The 20,478-nt window shown below is 39.9% G+C and overlaps 2 protein-coding genes across 2 annotated transcripts; both read left to right on the top strand.

Moving 5' to 3' along the window:
• Window positions 1-5,200: 5,200 nt before the first annotated feature.
• On the top strand, window positions 5,201-6,790 carry LOC108226091 (acyltransferase Pun1-like). Its single transcript, XM_017401044.2, has one exon. It carries the CDS (start codon window positions 5,284-5,286, stop codon window positions 6,619-6,621), a length of 1,338 nt encoding a protein of 445 aa, XP_017256533.1. The 5' UTR covers window positions 5,201-5,283; the 3' UTR covers window positions 6,622-6,790.
• A 9,533-nt stretch (window positions 6,791-16,323) lies between these two features.
• On the top strand, window positions 16,324-17,630 carry LOC108226090 (acylsugar acyltransferase 3-like). Its single transcript, XM_017401043.2, has 2 exons — window positions 16,324-16,414; window positions 16,828-17,630. Exons 1-2 carry the CDS (start codon window positions 16,324-16,326, stop codon window positions 17,628-17,630), a joined length of 894 nt encoding a protein of 297 aa, XP_017256532.2.
• The last annotated feature ends 2,848 nt before the right edge of the window (window positions 17,631-20,478 follow it).

The raw sequence follows: 20,478 nt of genomic DNA, 5'->3' as shown, positions 1-20,478 counted from the left end.
AGAAAACTTGTGCATCTTAGTCCCACTTTTCTGCACGAGCTGCAGCAATCATCACCACCATCATGTAATGATGATTTAACCGCCATTGAATATTCGCATCCTGAAAAGTTTTGGATCACTAAGGAGATAGTGTTTCCCCACTCAAAGATAGCAAACTCAAGGCTGAGGTGGAAATGCAAGACAGACAAGATGGTGTAAATCAAAGTTATACACGGAATGAGCTTGTGACTGCACTCCTTTACAGGTGTGCCGTAAGAGCCGCAACTGCATCAAACTCCAGGGCCTATACTAAATCTGTACTGATGCATTCAGTAAACATGCGTCCTCTCATGGATCCTCCATTGCCAAAAACATGTGTGGGAAATCTGTGCTGATGCATTCAGTAAACATGCGTCCTCTCATTGATCCTCCATTGCCAAGAACAAGTGTGGGAAATCTAATTGCTGTAAATCACGTTCCAACCACTACGATGAATGAGACAAGATTAAATACATTGATAGCCCACATGAAGAAATGGAAGATGCAGCTTAGAGGAACAAAAAGTTTGGTCGGAAAAGAAAACATGGTACTGGTGGACAAATATGCAAAAACTAATCACAAGCTTTATCCCATTAGCAGCATTTGTGTATTTTCGTGTGTGTAGAACCCTAATCTATAATGAACTAGTACGTAATTCTTCGGGCCCAGATTTTGCTGCATTCGTGTCCTGGAAAAGGCCGAGGCTTGCGAAGCCACGAAATTTGCCTCGAAATCCCCCAATTTGCACCGCTCCTGCGCACAGGTAGGTGGTTGAGCAACACACTACAGTTAAACCTCGATTAAATAATATCCTATAAAGTAATAACCTCGCTTAAGTAATAAATTTTGTCGGTCCCAACTTGGGCCAATGTCGTAAAGTAATATTTTCGCTAAAAGCATAAGATAATAAAAAATCAAAAATTCATTAAAGGCCCAGGTGATATGTAAAGTAATAATTCATGAATTATATGTATATATATATATATATATATATATATATATATATATATATATATAATATGTATATGAATTCAAAATTCAGTCCTTTTTAAAATATGAATCTACAGTAGCTTGTTTCTTCTTTCCACCAAGGCAAAAATTAACCTCATCCTTGATTTTATGTAAGGGATAAATAACTCCGGTATGTTTTGCTAATGTTGTAACATGTATACTCTATCTGGTGCATGCATGAATTTAGTTTTCTGATTAATTATTATAAAAGTAATTTTATATCAAATGCATTGCATTTGACTAATTCTTGTTTTTAAAAATAATGAATTATAATTTATAAACACATAGAAATTCATTAAAATAATAAAATATTACTTTATCGATAAAGTAATAAAATATTATTATATCGATAAAATAATAAATTCGGTAAAGTAATATTTTTTCCCGGTCCGAGGGGTATTATTTTAAAGAGGTTTAACTGTAGTAACACATTTAGACACTACCAAAGTGTCTTGGTATATAAAGCCTTTAAAGGCTCTTTATTGAATCAATGTGCGTGGGACTCAAGGTTTACTCTCCAATTTTCCACTACCAAGGAAGCAACTTTGGATCATCATAACTCATCCATTCCTTAGTCGTTTTGAGTGAATAAACGTGCATTGTAAAGCTCTCTCGGAGGAGAACATAATCCAAGCATAACCCGCCACGAAAACGTAGCCGAGCCTCACTCAAATTTATGCTAAAAATGACAAACTTCCAACAGTAAACATGCGCCCTCTCATTGATCCTCCATTGCCAAAAAAAAGTGTGGGAAATCTAATTGCTCTGAATGACGTTCCAACATATATATACGCTGAATGAGACAAGATTAAGTACATTGATAGCCCAAATGAAGAAAGGGAAGATGCAACTTAGAGGATCAAAAAGTTTGGTCGGAAAAAACCTGGCACTGATGCTCAAATATGCAAATACTGATCAGAAGCCTTATTTCGTGAGCAGCATTTGTAATTTCCCATTATATGATGAGATGGATTTCGGGTGGGGAAAGCCAGTAAAAGCTTCAGTTGTGGATGTAGGTGTGTCTAATACAGCAGTTATGATGGATACACCGAGTGGAGATGGTATAAACACCCTCGTTGCACTGGAAGAACAAGACATGAAAAATTTCCTAGCTGACAAAGATCTGCTTGCCTATGCTTCTTTCTAAGTCTAGCTCTCTCTTGTTGAAAATAACCTGGTATTGTTCCAATATCATCGGCTAAGGGTATTATTTCAATATCCATCGGCTAGAACAAATTTTGAAGTATCAATCAATAATTATTTCTGGAAACCAGACTTTTGGTAAAATTGTGAGGCAGCAAATAAATGTGATATTTGTGATTCAAATTTTCTTATCTACTGTGCCGAAACTTAATAATAGCAGAAACAATTCCGGGTACTTAGTCACCCTTAAATGTTTGCCACAAGGTGCAGTAAAGTCACTTAATCCATTTTGAATGTAATCTATAGCAACTCTCTTAATCATGAAAAACCATTACTTAAAAAATGAGTTAGCATGTCATCAAAATAGAAAAGGGTTTTATATCGCCACCCGTTACGTCAAAATATTTCATTTGCCCATCCATCTTATCGGGGAATCATTTAAGCCACTATAAACCGTAGCTATGTAGTTAAAAAAATAAAGCTATAAATATATATTTATGTGATCACCCCAGATATGTTGCTTTAAGAATTTCCATATTATTTTGATAAATACTAGAGACAATTATAAAGGTATATATTTGAAGTGGTTTTGTAGTAAAAGAACAAAAGTTGATTTTTGATAATTGAATAAGTAAAGAGGTATGAACAGTGATGTGGGTAAAATGATATATATTTGGTTCATAGTGGTTTAAATGAGTACCCGATAAGATGGTGGGTCAAGTGAGATATTTTGACATATAAGACCCAAATAGAATATATAGATAATCTCATTATTTGTCGGATATTATATTTAAACATATTATATTTAATGAATATAGTCATTACTATCCAAATGATGTGTTACAAGTTGTGCAAATTTTATGGTCCAATTTAGCCCACAATTATTGTATTTGGTGTTATATTATTTTCTGAATTTTTTTTACAAAAATAGAGTTTGCAACTTTGCAATCATATACTCCCTCTGTCCCAATTTATTTGTTTTGTTTGACTTTTTATGGTCAAATCGACCAAACTTTGACTGTAATTTACATATATTAAACAATTTTAAAAATTACAAAAAACATATTACTTGAATCTATTTCTATTCTATTTTAAAATGTATTTTTTTTATTTTCAAGATTATGTAATAATAATTACTAATTATTAGTCAAAATTTGATCAATTTGACAACAAAAAGTCAAACAAGACAAATAAATTGGGAAGGGGGGACTGTGTAACTAATGCACCTTGTAACATATATTCTTGCAAAGCTAAATGCAACTAAACTAACAATTGTATTTTGTGTATAAAAATGCTTTTGCAACTTTATAATAGTATATACAACTTTTAGCAATCATATCAGTAATAAAATTATTAGAACCAAAATAATATCAATATCGTCATCTAAAGGTATTGTTCCAATATCATTCTAATGTCTGTAAGGATATTATTCCAATATTATCAGCTAAGGGTGTTATTCCAATATCATTCCAATATTATCAACTAAAGGTATTATTCCAAAATAATCGGCTAAGAGTATTATTTGAATATCATAAGCTAAAATAAATATGAAGTATCAATCAATTATTGTTTGTGGAAACCAGACTTTTGGTTAAAGTGAGGCCGCAAATATTTCATATTTTCTTATCCACCCCGTCCCCAAGCTTAATAATAGCAGAATTAACAATATGTGGCATTTAGTCAGTGATAGTCACCCTTGAATGTTCCGTTATAAATTGCAGTGAAATCACTTGATCCCTTTCTCTAAATCTATAATCTAATAAATTCAAATACAAATAGCTATATGACGATCAGGGGACTAAGCAGAAGGCAGCTACATGGAATCTAAACATCAAAAACTAATATAAAACCGGCTTCTACCACACCCTTAAGCTCAAACAATATAATCATCCTAAATGATCGCCTGTGGTAGCTGATTCTTACAATCTGAAATTCTGGAAAGAACTCCTGTCAAGGATGAAAAAAGATGGTTGCAGTAATCTCTTTTAGCATGGTATACACTCCCTCCATCCCTCCCATATTAATAGTCTTTTTTGCAAATTTCACACATATCAAGAAATATTAAATGTGATGTCTTGTTATTGTTGTGATCGTTAAAATTACATAAATTACACATGAATATAACCAAGTTTTCAGTCATTTTATTAGAATTTCATAGTTATTTGCTTAATAATTTTTGAAAATTGCGTGAGTTGATGATAGTCAACTTTGAAAACAGTATAAAAGTTTTATTGAAAAAAAAATGACAAATATTATGGGACATTTTATTTTCACAAACATAACTATTAAAATGGGAATGAGGGACTGTATGATATGGCATGATGTGTCGTCTTCTCCTAATATAATGGCTGTTTAGCTGAATCATTTCTCTTGCGGAGGATTGGGGCCATTGCTGTGAGCCTATCCCACCGTATAGCTGATGCACTCACTGTATTGTCATTTTTGAGTTACTGGGTAAGATTGTCCCGCAACCCTGATGACCAGGAAAAACTTGTGCATCTTAGTCTCTGTTTCGTGCACGAGATGTAGTTGCCGCAATCAAGTAGTGATGATTTAACTGCTGCTGCTGAAGTTTTAGTTCCTGAGAAGTACTGGATCACTACCTTCCAACTCAAAGATAGTACTCCCGTCGCCCCAAAACAGCAGTTATGTCTGTAGTCAAATTAATCAAAATTTGAACGATATGATTAATAAAATTTTGGAAATTGTATTATTAGAAAATATATTTAATCTACTAGAAGGGGAACCATGTTTCTTCGTCTGCAAACTAGAGATTGACATTCCTCCTGAATCACAAGATTCTATTGATAGTATATATTTTTCATATATATGAAAGTATATATATTTGTCACATGAAAGTTGTATTTAATTACATTCAGTTGAAAAGTATGAAGAGATGGAGGGAGCACTAATTTGGTTCAAATAGTATAGCAATCAATTCAGTTGTCCTTTCAACTATTTTCCATAGATGCATGCTACAGGCTAATAATATAAATTGCATTATTTTATTCAAGCATAGACAGCTAAACGGGTATATAATACAGGAACAATGGAGATGCATTTCTACCCTCATTCCTTGCAATAGAGCTTATATTCTCCACAACTGGCAGCATGATAATAAGGGGACTAATTAGAAGGCATTTGCATATAGTCTCAAAATCAAAAACCAACATTAAACCGGCCTCTCCCACGCCCTTGAACCTCAAGCCTTACATTCTTCCTTTACATGATCTAGGGTTGCCCGGTCCTTACACGCCTATGATATTCTTCTATTCCAATCCACAATCACTAGCTCATAAAGCCACCATACCAAATCTACTCAAGAACTCTCTATCCAATACACTTTCCAAGTACTATCCATTTGCGGGAAAGCTAAGTTCTTCAGGATCACGCATAGAATACAATGACCAAGGCATTGAATTCTTTGAGGCCCAGGTAGCATGTAAATTATCAGAAATTCTGGAAAAAACTCCTACCAGGGATGAAGAAGATGGTTATGGTCATCTCTGTCCCCCTGGTACCATATGGGGACCTTTGTTGTCCTCTGGTAATTTAATGGCTGTTCAACTAAACCATTTCTCTTGCGGAGGAATAGCTGTAGCTGTGAGCCTCTCCCACAGTATTGCTGATGCTCTCACTTTGTTGTCATTCCTAAGTTACTGGGCAAGCCTTTGCCGCGACCCTGACAATGAAGAAAAACTTGTGCATCTTAGTCCCACTTTTTTGAACGAGCTGCAGCAATCATCACCACCATCATGTAATGATGATTTAACCGCCTTTGAATTTTCGCATCCTGAAAAGTTTTGGATCACTACCGAGATAGTGTTTCCCAACTCAAAGATAGCGAAACTCAAGGCTGAGGTGGAAATGCAAGACAGACAAGATGGCCTAAATCAAAATTATACGCGGAATGAGCTTGTGACTGCACTCCTCTACAGGTGTGCTGTAGGAGCCGCAACTGCCTCAAACTCCGGGGCCTATACTAAATCTGTACTGATGAATACCATAAACATGCGTCCTCTCATGGATCCTCCATTGCCAAAAACAAGTGTGGGAAATCTAATTGCTATCAATCACGTTCCAACAAGTACGATGAATGAGACAAGATTAAATACATTGATAGCCCAAATGAAGAAAGGGAAGATGCAGCTTAAAGGAACAAAAAGTTTGGTCGACGGAAAAAACCTGGCACAGATTTTGAAATATGCAAAAACTGATCACAAGCCTTATTACGTGAGCAGCATTTGTAATTTCCCATTATATGATGAGATGGATTTCGGGTGGGGAAGGCCGGTAAAAGCTGCACTTGTTGACATAGGTCTGTATAATTCAGCAGTTTTGATGGATACACCGAGTGGAGATGGTATAAACACCATCATTGGACTGGAAGAACAAGACATGAAAAATTTCCTAGCTGATAAAGATCTGCTTGCCTATGCTTCTTTCTAGGTCTAGCTCTCTTGTTCAAAATAATCTGGTATTGTTCCAATATCATGGGCTAAGGGTATTATTTCAATATCATCGGCTAGAACAAATTTCAAGTATCAATCAATAATTATTTCTGGAGACCTGACTTTTGGTAAAAGTGAGGCAGCAAATAAATGTGATATTTGTGATTCATACTTTCTTATCTACTGTGCCAAAACTTAATAATAGCAGAAACAATTCCTGGTACTTATAGTCACCCTTAAATGTTTGCTACAAGGTTCAGTAAAATCACTTAATCCATTTTGAATGTACTCTATAATCTAAGAGCAACTCCATTAATCATCAAAAACCATTACTTAAAAAATGAGTTAGCATGTCAAAATAGAAAAGGGTTTTATATCGCCACCCATTACGTCAAAATATCTCACTTGACCCATTCATCTCATCGGCAAATCATTTAAGCCACTATAAAATCCTAGCTATGTAGTTAAAAAAAATATAGCTATAAATATATATTTATGTGATCACCCTGGCTATGTTGCTTCAGAAATTTCCATATTATTTTTATAAATACTAGAGACAATTATAAAGGTACTCGAAGTGGTTTTTGTAGTTAAAAATCTCCCTTTGATGCAAAAGTTTCTTTAACTAGTCTGATGAGTTTTACTAAAGATATTCTGGTTGGCAAATATTAAGCTCTGCAAATTTAAAATTGTGTCCCATTAATCAAAAATAAATGAATCTTTTGATTTTTTGGACTGTCAGCACCAATGTAGATATATTTGATTTTTTGAGACTTTAGGCCATTTCTTAAAACTAGAGAATTAGAGCATTGCTGGTATTCCAATTCCAGGTTAAATTCTCCACAACAAGCTATATGAAGATCAGGGGACTAACCAGAAGGCAGCTACATGGAATCTCAACATCAAAAACTAGGCTTAATTAATGCGCTTTTAACCCTCAAAGTTTGGGAAGTTGTACCGATGTAGGCTCGATGTTTTACTATTGAATGTAAAGTTTGCTCGTTCTTTTTAACCCCGCCCCGCTCCCGAGTTTTTTTAATAGAGAATGCAAGTGAAAGCAAATGTGCTTTCACTTTCATCCCCCTTTTGGAGTGAAACTTTTGGAGTGAAGTATGCTATATTTGCATCCACTTTCACTTGCTTTCCTCCTTTTAAAAAACTCGGGAGCACAAACATGAGTGAAAGTTACATAACTTTACTTCCTTTTCACTTACATCTCGTTCCTTTTAACCCTTAAAGAATACATTAGAATACATTAGATGTTCGTTGTAACCCTCAATGTTTAATGCCTTTTAATCCCAAGACTCTTTCGATAGTATTTATTTTTGATTAATAAATAATCAAAGACAATGTCCTGGATGACCCCTATTCTGTAATTTCTTAAGGAAGGCACTCTACCCGAAGACAAAAATGAGGCCAGGCGCCTCAGATACAAGGCTGCTCGCTATGTGATCTATGACAATATCCTCTACAGGAGAGGCTTCAACTCCCCTCTCCTCAAGTGCATCGACGGGGAGGAGTAGGGGTGTGCATTCGGTTAACCGAAACCGAAACCGAATTTTTTTTCGGTTAACCGAAACCGAATTTCAATAAAAATCCTTACCGAATACCGAACCGAATTAAATTCGGTTTTGTAACCGAACCGAATTTTAAATTTCGGTTAATACCGAAAACCGAAATTAATAACCGAAATTTTCAAAAAAAACTGCTCTTCCTTCTCTATTATCTTCATTTGAGTGATGTTTAAAAGATCAGTACCCTGAAGTGCAAATGCAGATCATACAGTTGCCCAATGTGAATCATAATCTGGGAGTAACTTTTAACCTCCCTTGAAATAAGTGGAAGTGGCCACTGGCCAGAGAACTAAACGAACAGCGAGAATAAAAAATAACTGCAAAAACAATTTGAGTGTCTTAACAAACTGTGCATTTGATGCCATTAAGGGTCGTAGTTATTTTGAAGAGTTATGACTTCAATTTGATGCAAAAGAACTCTTAGTGGTCAGTAGATTACGTAGATACACGCTTATAAATTATAAGAATATTTATATAATTAATTAAAAATATTATTTTTTATAAAATATACAAAAATTCGGTTAACCATTCGGTTTTCGATTAACCGAGGTTTAAAAACCGAAAAACCGAAAAATCAAAATTTGGCTACCGAAAACCGAACCGAAATTTTTAATTCGGTTAACCGAACAGAAATTATTTCGGTTTTTCGGTTCGGTTTTCGGTTAACCGAACCGAATGCACATCCCTAGGGAGGAGTGCAACTACATCATGCGGGAAATACACGAGGGAATTTGTAGTAATCACTCAAGGGGTAGCTCCCTTGCTCAAAAGATTGTGCACCAAGGGGTATTATTGGCCCACAATCCGACAGGATGCTCAGGATTTTGCTCGCAGCTGCAGCAAGTGCCAAAGGTATGCCAACTATAGCAACCTACCAGCAGCCAGACTCACGTCCCTCTCTAGCCCTTGGCCCTTTGCTATGTGGGGAATCGACTTTATCGGTGAACTACCCAAAGCCAAGGGGGATGTTAAATATGCTGTGGTGGCTGTAGACTATTTCACCAAATGGGCAGAAGCTGAGCCTCTAGCCACTATCACTGCTAAAAAGATAAAGGACTTCGTGCACAAGTCTATTGTGTGCCGCTATGGGATCCCCTACAAACTCATCTCAGATAATGGCAAGTAGTTTGACAGCAAGGAGCTGCGAGACTTTTGTGAGGCACTTGGCATAAAAAAAGATTTCTCAACCGTATGTCACCCTCAATCCAACGGCCAAACTGAGGCCATCAACAAGATAATCAAGCATACTCTCAAGGCAAAACTGGAGGAGGCCAAAGGAGATTGGCCTGAGGAGCTCCCCCGGGTGCTGTGGTCCTACAATACCACGCCCCGGAGTACAACCGGTGAGACCCCATTCTCTCTCACATATGGCTGCGAGGCCATGGTCCCGGTTGAAGTAGGAGCTGGCTCCTTCCGCAGAGATCACTATGACCCCGAAGCAAATGAGGCCAACCATCGCCTCTACTTAGATATGATCGAGGAAGTGAGGACGAACTCCTAAATCCGACTGGCCTCTTACCAACAAAGGTCCTCCAGGCACTATAATGGGTAGGTGAAGGGTCGTCCCCTTCGTGTCGGTGATCTGGTTCTTAGGAGAGTCATGCCAAACACTAAGGTGGCTGCACATAGAGTTTTTGGCGCCAACTAAGAGGGGCCCTACAAGGTCAAAGCAGTTATATGGGGAGGCACCTATCACTTAGTGGACATGAATGACAAGATGGTTCCCAGAGCATGGAATGCGGAACACCTCCGCAAGTACTATCAGTAGCTTCTCTGTGTTCTAGACTCAACTTGAACGTTGTTCACCTTAAGTCTAGGGGTAGTGGTCATATAGACGCCTCCTCTAGTACTTTTTATTATATCTAAGCAGTGGGGGCTTGCCCCACATATCTATCTACGCATTTAAATTTTAGTAAGCAGTGGGGGCTTGTCCCACATATCTACTTATGCATTTGAATTCAATAAACTGCATACTTTCAAAGTGTAATATGATTCGTCTTAATCCTTTTTATCATGAGTGGAACTGTATGCATATGTATGATAAGGGCGTTTGGCTCGTGAAAACGACCCCCCCTTGTCACCAGGCTTCGCTACGCGACCCCAACTAAGTTATAACTAGGCGATGAGGCGACCCCCTATTAACTAGGTGTGGACACCCCCCACTAAACATAACTGAAGAAGGCCAACTAAGTGATCCCTGCATACCTATCAGAAGATGAGGACATGTCCCCCTCGTCTGTTTTCTCGAGGAGCGGGCACGACCCTTCAACTGTATAGCTACAAACAACGGGGCTCGTTATGCGACCCCGAGACACTTACATGAAATTGGAAAAAGGAGTACCTGCTATAGGTGAAGATGAAAATGAGGAACGCCCCCTCTCCACGAGGAGGGTTCGCATTCATACATACTATGGAGCCGCGAAGCCCGGGTCGCATCACGGACCCAGGGCTCGCTATGCAACCCCCTCCTAGCGAGGGGAGGTCACCCTTAGTGTTCCACGACGCCTCGAAGGCCGTGAATCGTTACCTGGGGAAAAGTAAAGACAGTACTCGAAAATACAATGTAGCAACAGAAAGAAAGGCATACGAAGACGGATATTAAAGCAAGAAAACATTTGTGCACAAGAAGTTAGGGCTCGCCCAACAGCGACCCCAAGACAGTTGGAAAATATTCAATGACAGAAATTATTATCAAATACATCCGTGGAGCAGTTAGGGTGCCCACCTCCCTTGTTCAAAGTTTCGGACTACAAAAGAAGAGATGAGATGAAGATCATGGTTGTGGATCCGCTGAGGGGTCCGGGTCTCCCTGAGTGCGAGCCGCTTCATCGCCATCTTCAGCTCGCTTCGCGGCCTCCCTTTCGGCTCGCTTCGCAGCATCCTCCTCCTCCATCTCGGCCTTTAGTTCGGCGGCATAACGGGCCGTGGCCTCGCCCATCTGAGACCAGTCAAAATCAGGGAACACCCTCAGGAACCCCTTCATGAAGGAAATTTGTCCTGAGTACTTGGCCTCACGAAGCATGGTAGGCTGGTTTGTCCTCATGGCTGCCAGTTCCTCAGCGAGGCTCTCCCCATTTCGAACAGCCGCGGCCCTAGCCTCATCCAGCTTCTTGTTCTCCTCCTCAGCCGTCTTCAACTTCCCCCTGACCTCATCAAGATCCTTTTTGAGTTTGGAACTAGCTTTGTCCACAGCGTCCTTCTGGGCATCCTTCAGCTGGGTGATCCTGAGAGATTGGTCGTCCACTTTCTGCTTAAGGATCTTGTTATCCTGTGCCAATTTGCCCTTGGCCGCAGCGAGCCCCTTCACCTCCCTCGCATGCGAGGCCTGGCGAATGAACGCCTCGCCGAGAAGTTTGGTAAGGATGGAGTTATTCTCCTCTAGCGGCGAGATGGTCCAGGTCAGGACCTTAGGCTCGCTGGCCGTACTGTGGCCGTACTGTAGCCGTACTTGGAGAAAGTAGAGGCGACCCTGCCAATGATGGGAGTGGCGGCAGGGGGGTCGCTAGGAATAGAGGAGGTCATGATGGCAGGGGGGTCGCCAAGTCTAGCCTTCTTAGGATCAGGCTCGAAAGGAAGGACCCTTGATGGAGGACGCCTCGCATCTGCCATAAGCCCTTTGGGGGCCGCCTTCTGCGCCCCCAGAATCGCAACATCGTCATCATCCACAGCGAAAGGGACCGGACCTCGCTGCTTCGAGGATCGTGACATTTCTGCAACACAAAGGGACAACCCATTAGTCCAAAACAGAAATAAATGGATGCGAGGACAATGAGTATGAAGCATGCATGTAAAAAGGGGATGCGTGATTATGCGAGCCATGGGTTCGCTTCGCTAAATCGAGCGAACATCTGGCTCGCGTCGCGACGAGGCCTACTTTCTTTCATGGGGAGTTTTCCCCTGGCCTTCTCTTGTAGCGAGGCCTTGGTGACCCTGGGGGCCTTAGGGGCTTTCGGGGCCTTGGCCACAGCCTGCTTCTTCTTCGTCATCCTGCGACGGGCCTCGTCAATTGATGGGTTAAGGAATCCGTGCTTAATCAGATTTTCTCTGGACAGCAGCTCCCTCACGTTCCTCTTCTCTGAGGGAAGAGAAAGGACTTGGTCTGCGACCCGCTTCTCCTCGTCCTTGAGGATAGTGCGAGTAGGGGCTACTGCGAGGACACATGACTTAAACAAATCAGCACATAGACGATAAAGAAAAGACAGTACATGCCTCGCACAAAAAGAGGGAACGCATGTATGTAACAGTAAAATACGGGTTGCTTACCAGGGTTATAATCGAAGGAGGTCTTAACCCGGGGGACGTCGTAGGCATAGAAATAGGGCTCCTTCCACAGGCCGGAGTTACTAGGAGCCCTTATGAGCAAGTTCTTCCCGTAGAATTCGGGCCAAACTGAGAAATAGACGTACCCGAAATCCTTCTTTGGGGACCGCTTCAGCTGCAGGAAATACCCTAGAGTCCTCGCATCCAGAGTGTCAAAGCCCTCTTCCTTATAAATTATATACAAAGCTATCATTGAACGATAGCCATTGGGATTGATTTGTATCGGGGCGAGTTGATAGGCCTCGCACACCTCGGCCAAGAATGGATGAAGGGGCGAGGCGACCCCGATCTTTACTAAAGTGGATGAGAGGATGAGCCGGGGGACCCTACCCCAATTCTCCGCGAAGTTAAACCTATAGCATCTCTGATGGGGTCGTGGAAGGACAAGGCGGCCCCCCAAATTATACTGTTCGGCAAGATCCGCCAACTCTCTTTCGCTCAATGAAGTGGAGATATCTTTGCAAGCCAAAAAACGAGGTGATTTTGGCCTCGCTGACGACGAGGCTTCATCTTGAAGAGCCCCTGAATAAATAGGCCCCTCTAGTTCGGGCTGAGAGGGCGCGTGGTACGGCTCCTTTGATTCCTCGGGAATGTAGTCATAGTTGCAGTAGTTAACGGCCCGGGTCATGTCCTCAAGTTCATCAGAGTTGGCCTCAGGCTTCGCAAACTCGTCAAGGTAGTCGGGCTCGGGGTCCCCCTCCTGCCATTCTCTGTCCTCGGAATCAGAGATATCCCCTTCAGCATCGACCTCATAATAGGCCCTTCCCAAGGATTCATCGGTACCAGAATCCCAAGGGCTCGCATCACCGATGTCAGAACCCTCGCTGTTGGGGCGTCGCCTCTTCTTTGCCCTCTCCAATGCGAGCAGTTCTCGGACCTGGGCCTCCGCCTCGTCTCGGGACAATAAGCGAGGCGATCTCTCAAGAGCTGAGAAGTCGAATAACCCACCTTCGAGGTGTGCTGGTTATTTTCCCTTCCAGCCCTCCGGGTCCCTCAAAGAATGAAAGCCCTCGGTTGACCAAGCCTTATCAAGGTATAGGTGAAGTCCGCTCGACTCGCTCTGCATCGAGGACTCCACCCGGGTCACCTCCCTAACGGTTTGGTGATGTATGGTTATCAACTAATTATTATAATAAATAAATAAACTATATAATAAATATGAGAGAAAACAACCCAAGAATTAAAGTTCTTCAATGGCTATCATGAATGTCTAATTTGTGTCTCTTGTTTGCTAAAACAACCTTCTAATATTTATAAAATCCTCTCCCAAGGTAGATTATAATGCCTACAATTATCCATTAAAAGCCACTCCCATGGTCAATCAAAGAACACTTGTAAACTATTAAGAACCAAGGATTTTATGTCTCACAATTCTCATAATTATCTCCCGATCCAGTACTCAAATTGTGTCCATCATATCATGTACTAGAATTATAACTCCTCTCCCGATTCGTTATAACTCCTACAGATTCAATTAAAAGTTAGCTACTCTTTTAATTGTATAAAGCACTCAATGACAGATTAACAAATCAAGAGAAAACACAATCCAACTAAACAAACATAATAAGCCAAAGAATACTACCTAACTCTTGGATCAAAGGATTAGCTACTCATGAATAGATGAAACAAATATATATTTATACCACAAACCATGAGAGTAAGAATATAAGTACGAAGAATACAACTTGACGAAAGTGCTTGAAGTCCGGATGAATCCCTTCACTCCTTCTTCCAATCTCTCTCACAAGTGTTTCTCTCCCTTTTCTCTCTAAAAAGCTATCTCTATATTATTCTATATGATACAAAGTTAGTTGTCTCTAATCTCTATCAAACCCTAATATATATATAAGAGTTTTCTTAATTTACAAGAAAATAAAATAATATCCTAAAACGGGTTGGATTCTGATGCTGAAATTCGTAGGCTGCTGTTCAGGCCTGATTCTGGGCTGATCCAGTTGGATTTTGATATCTGGACCACTTTAAACTTGTAGAAAATTCCAATATCTTCGCGTGGGCTGTTAAATCGCCCAATTCTGACATCCAGAACTCAAGTTACGACCCAAACAAGATTTGCTTCGCTGGCTATCCATAAAGTCCGAATTTCCATCTGATTAAGCTCAAATAAGCTTGATTTAATCCAACTTTAGGAATATTTATTTTCCTGAAATTAAACACTTAAAATCAATTAGTAACATCCCGATTATTTACAAAATACTAAAATTATGGGAATAAAATCATATAAAAACATATATAAATATATGCTCTATCACCTAACGGCTTCCTCACTCAAGGGCTCCTCAGGGTATATCGCGTGAGGAGTTCTCGAGGCGGTAGGAGGGTCCCTTGATGAACTAGCGGGGTCTCCCTGGTCGCGGGGCCGGCGGATAAGCGGAGAAGGGGCGGAGGACGAGGCGTGGCTTGCTTCGCTCTCAGACATCTGTAAAAAGATGGTGGATAAGTGTGTGCCTTAAAGAAATAAGATGAAGGAAAGAAAGCTGGTGTCCTCACATCACACCCGCTGCGGCCCTATATGCTAAGTCAGGGTCGTTATGCGACCCCTAAGCTAACGGAGGGTCGCATAAGCAGGGGTCGTGAGGCGAGGACCAAGTGGCCTATCACGAGGCAGCCTCGCCTGCGAGCCGAAATGATATAAGGAACAAGAGTGAACGTTATGTGCAATGCATAAGGACGATATATATATAAAAGGAACAAATAGGAGGACTCACTCTTTAGTTCCGAAGACGAGGACGAGGAAGAGCGAGGAGTTGAAGAAGTTGATGAAGCGGGGCTACGGTTCGCGTATGTAGTAAATACCCTGATGCGAGCCAGCTTCGAATGCGAGGCGCAGCGAGGAGTTTGTGTATCGAAATTGTCGGAAAATGACAAATGATTGCAAATCATTGCCATATTTATAGACGGAGGAGAGAGAAGGACGGATGGGGCACGTGGCACACTGTCATTGGCCACCCCATCAGTTCCACCTGACAGCTGTCCGACAGTTGTAGCATGTGGGGCCTCACGTCTAAGGGCTCGCGTCACTTGGCCTCTCATCCCAAAAAGGGTCGCGTCGCCATGGCTCGCTACTGTCGGGGTCGCTAGAAGAAGCCTCGCATGGTCGGGTGTGGTTTGTCTCGGCTCGTGCCATGGTCACTAAGGAACGGCTCGCGGAAATTGGGGTCGTTTCCCCTAGCCTTGTCAGATGCGTGCATACTCACGAACCAGAAGGCCTCGCTGGGATTCTTCCTCGCATCCCTAATGACGGGCAAGAATCGGGGGGTAGTTGTTATGCCCAAAAATAGGCATGGGCCTAGGCAGGCCCGTAATCAGATATGAACCACCAAGGTGGGCCTGTCCACTTATATTTATGAAGATTTATCCAGTTCACAAGAGGGAGAGGAGATTGGGCCAAAGATATTGGGCTTAACAGTCTGTTTGGACCGAGTCTTTTGGGCTCATCATTCTTATAAGGTGCTTCGTCAATAAGGCCCCATGACTGGGAATATTTATGAAGACTTGGAGAAGAACCCCGGGGGGTCATCACCCTTAGGGGCCATCATGAAGATATACCAATGAGCCTAGGGCCTCACTGCTTTATGGCCTCATGCCTCTCAAGGGTCATCATAATTAAAGGCTAATCGCCTGGGGGTCATCACCCTAGGGCTCACTCTCCAGCTAGGCCTCTAGGCCTCATCCTCTCAACTACAAGGTGGCCTCATCAGAAAGGTCGCGTGCTATATTCTACTAAGTCCTTTGGGCTCTCGTCATTAATGCTACGCCTTTCACTTCGGGTTACATCATCCTGTACGATGATGATTGGGTTCCCTCGCCCCATAGAAGATGATGAAGACATGAAGGCTCGTGCCTGGACCCGTTGGGCCCACGAGTATGGATCCCGAGGTCTCTACCTCTGTTTATTGGATCATTATCTACAATCCGGCCCGCTCCATGACAGCCTCTTGCCACATGGGCGTAGGCCATGCGAGTTCGGGCCTCTCCTGACGGCAGCCCTCAAGGTCCTACGGACCTGGGCTTTGATGGACCGGACTAACACTTAGCCCATGCTAAGAAGTTTGGCCCGTAAGAACTACGTGGTAGCTTGAACCCCTATAAATAAGGGTACGTAGGCCTCTTGTGCTCATTATCTGATTCTTGCTGAGAAACGCCTGAGAACACTTTCTCTCTTTCTCTCGAGGATCAAACACAAGATCAGCTACATCATCCATCACTTCCCGTCCCGTGTTCTTCGCTGTTCCTTCCGGAAATCACTCAGTTACCCACATCTGTTGTTAACCAGTTTCTCCCGTTAACAGTGTCATTCCCGAGTTATTGGGCAAACTTGTGCCGTAACCCTGACAATGAAGAAAAACTTGTGCATCTTAGTCCCACTTTTCTGCACGAGCTGCAGCAATCATCACCACCATCATGTAATGATGATTTAACCGTCATTGAATATTCGCATCCTGAAAAGTTTTGGATCACTAAGGAGATAGTGTTTCCCCACTCAAAGATAGCGAAACTCAAGGTTGAGGTGGAAATGCAAGACAGACAAGATGGTGTAAATCAAAGTTATACACGGAATGAGCTTGTGACTGCACTCCTTTACAGGTGTGCTGTAGGAGCCGCAACTGCATCAAACTCCGGGGCCTATACTAAATCTGTACTGATGCGGGCAGTAAACATGCGCCCTCTCATTGATCCTCCATTTCCAAAAACAAGTGTGGGAAATCTAATTGCTCTGAATGACGTTCCAACATATACGCTGAATGAGACAAGATTAAGTACATTGATAGCCCAAATGAAGAAAGGGAAGATGCAACTTAGAGGATCAAAAAGTTTGGTCGGAAAAAACCTGGCACTGATGCTCAAATATGCAAATACTGATCAGAAGCCTTATTTCGTGAGCAGAATTTGTAATTTCCCATTATATGATGAGATGGATTTCGGGTGGGGAAAGCCAGTAAAAGCTTCAGTTGTGGACATAGGTGTGTCTAATACAGCAGTTATGATGGATACACCGAGTGGAGATGGTATAAACACCCCCGTTGCACTGGAAGAACAAGATATGAAAAATTTCCTAGCTGACAAAGATCTGCTTGCCTATGCTTCTTTCTAAGTCTAGCTCTCTCTTGTTGAAAATAACCTGGTATTGTTCCAATATCATCGGCTAAGGATATTATTTCAATATCCATTGGTTAGGGAACAAATTTGAAGTATCAATTAATAATTATTTCTGGAAACCAGACTTTTGGTAAAATTGTGAGGCAGCAAATAAATGTGATATTTGTGATTCATATTTTCTTATCTACTGTGCCGTAACTTAATAATAGCAGAAACAATTCTGGGTACTTGGTCACCCTTAAATGTTTGCCACAAGGTGAGTAAAGTCACTTAATCCATTTTGAATGTAATCTATAGCAACTCTGTTAATCATGAAAAACCATTACTTAAAAAATGAGTTAGCATGTCATCAAAATAGAAAAGGGTTTTATATCGCCACCCTTTACGTCAAAATATTTCATTTGCCCATCCATCTTATCGGGGAATCATTTAAGCCACTATAAACCGTAGCTATGTAGTTAAAAATATATAACTATAAATATATATATTTATGTGATCACCCCAGATATGTTGCTTTAGAAATTTCCATATTATTTTGATAAATACTAGAGACAATTATAAAGGTATATATTTGAAGTGGTTTTGTATCAAAAGAACAAAAGTTGATTTTTGATAATTGAATAAGTAAAGAGGCATGAACAGTGATGTGAGTAAAATGATATATATGTGGTTTATAGTGGTTTAAATGAGTACCCGATAAGATGGTGGGTCAAGTGAGATATTTTGACATATAAGACCCAGATAGAATATATAGATAATCTCATTATTTCTCGGATATTATATTTAAACATATTATATTTAATGAATATAGTCATTACTATCCAAATGATGTGTTACAAGTTGTGCAAATTTTATGGTCCAATTTAGCCCACAATTATTGTATTTGGTGTTATATTATTTTCTGAATTTTTTTTACAAAAATAGAGTTTGCAACTTTGCAATCATATACTCCCTTTGTCCCAATTTATTTGCTTTGTTTGACTTTTTATGGTCAAATCGACCAAACTTTGACTGTAATTTACATATATTAAACAATTTTAAAAATTACAAAAAACATATTACTAGAATCTATTTCTATTCTATTTTAAAATGTATTTTTTTTTATTTTCAAGATTATGTAATAATAATTACTAATTATTAGTCAAAATTTGGTAAATTTGACCACAAAAAGTCAAACAAGACAAATAAATTGGGAAGGGGTGACTGTGTAACTAATGCACCTTGTAACATATGTTCTTTGCAAAGCTAAATGCAACTAAACTAACAATTGTGTTTTGTGTATAAAAGTGCTTTTGCAACTTTATAGTAGTATATACAACTTTTAGTAATCATATCAGTAATAAAATTATTAGAATCAAAATAATATCAATATCGTCATCTAAGGGTATTGTTCCAATATCATTCTAATGTCAGTATGGATATTATTCCAATATTATCAGCTAAGGGTGTTATTCCAATATCATTCCAATATTATCAACTAAAGGTATTATTCCAAAATAATCGGCTAAGAGTATTATTTGAATATCATAAACTAAAATAAATATGAAGTATCAATCAATTATTGTTTGTGGAAACCAGACTTTCGGTTAAAGTGAGGCCGCAAATATTTCATATTTTCTTATCCACCCCGTCCCCAAGCTTAATAATAGCAGAATTAACAATATGTGGCATTTAGTCAGTGATAGTCACCCTTGAATGTTCCGTTATAAATTGCAGTGAAATCACCTGATCCCTTTCTCTAAATCTATAATCTAATACATTCAAATACAAATAGCTATATGACGATCAGGGGACTAACCAGAAGGCAGCTACATGGAATCTAAACATCAAAAATTAATATAAAACCGGCTTCTACCACACCCTTAAGCTCAAACAATATAATCATCCTAAATGATCGCGTGTGGTAGCTGATTCTTACAATCTGAAATTCTAGAAAGAACTCCTGTCAAGGATGAAAAAAGATGGTTGCAGTCATCTCTTTAAGCATGGTATACACTCCCTCCATCCCTCCCATATTAATAGTCTTTTTTTGCAAATTTCACACATATCAAAAAATATTAAATGTGATGTCTTGTTATTGTTGTGATCGTTAAAATTACATAAATTACACATGAATATAACCAAGTTTTCAGTCATTTTATTAGAATTTCATAGTTATTTGCTTAATAATTTTTGAAAATTGCGGGAGTTGATGATAGTCAACTTTAAAAACAGTATAAAAGTTTTATTGAAAAAAAAAATGACAAATATTATGGGACATTTTATTTTCACAAACATAACTATTAAAATGGGAATGAGGGACTGTATGATATGGCATGATGTATCGTCTTCTCCTAATATAATGGCTGTTCAGCTGAATCATTTCTCTTGCCGAGGATTGGGGCCATTGCTGTGACCCTATCCCACCGTATGGCTGATGCACTCACTGTATTGTCATTTTTGAGTTACTGGGTAAGATTGTCCCGCAACCCTGATGACCAGGAAAAACTTGTGCATCTTAGTCTCTGTTTCGTGCACGAGATGCAGTTGCCGCAATCAAGTAGTGATGATTTAACTGCTGCTGCTGAAGTTTTAGTTCCTGAGAAGTACTGGATCACTACCTCCCAACTCAAAGATAGTACTCCCGTTGCCCCATAATAGCAGTTATGTCTGTAGTCAAATTGATCAAAATTTGAACGATATGATTAATAAAATTTTGGAAATTGTATTATTAGAAAATATATTTAATCTACTAGAAGGGGAACCATGTTTCTTCGTCTGCAAACTAGAGGTTGACATTCCTCCTGAATCACAAGATTCTTTTGATAGTATATATTTTTCATATGAAAGTATATATATTTGTC

This window comes from Daucus carota, chromosome 6 (genome assembly GCF_001625215.2).
Source record: "Daucus carota subsp. sativus chromosome 6, DH1 v3.0, whole genome shotgun sequence".
NCBI classification, from domain to species: domain Eukaryota; kingdom Viridiplantae; phylum Streptophyta; class Magnoliopsida; order Apiales; family Apiaceae; genus Daucus; species Daucus carota.
Note: the sequence above shows the minus strand (reverse complement) of the source record. Positions and strands in the feature narration are given on the sequence as shown.

What these genes read in the sequence shown, in the direction of transcription:
- LOC108226091 (XM_017401044.2), top strand. Translation starts at nt 5,284, where the DNA reads ATGATAATAAGGGGACTAATTAGAAGGCATTTGCATATAGTCTCAAAA.
- LOC108226090 (XM_017401043.2), top strand. Translation starts at nt 16,324, where the DNA reads ATGATGATTGGGTTCCCTCGCCCCATAGAAGATGATGAAGACATGAAG. An exon ending in CCACGAGTATGGATCCCGAG is followed by an intron (nt 16,415 to 16,827) that starts GTCTCTACCTCT and finishes TCCCGTTAACAG; the next exon opens with TGTCATTCCCGAGTTATTGG.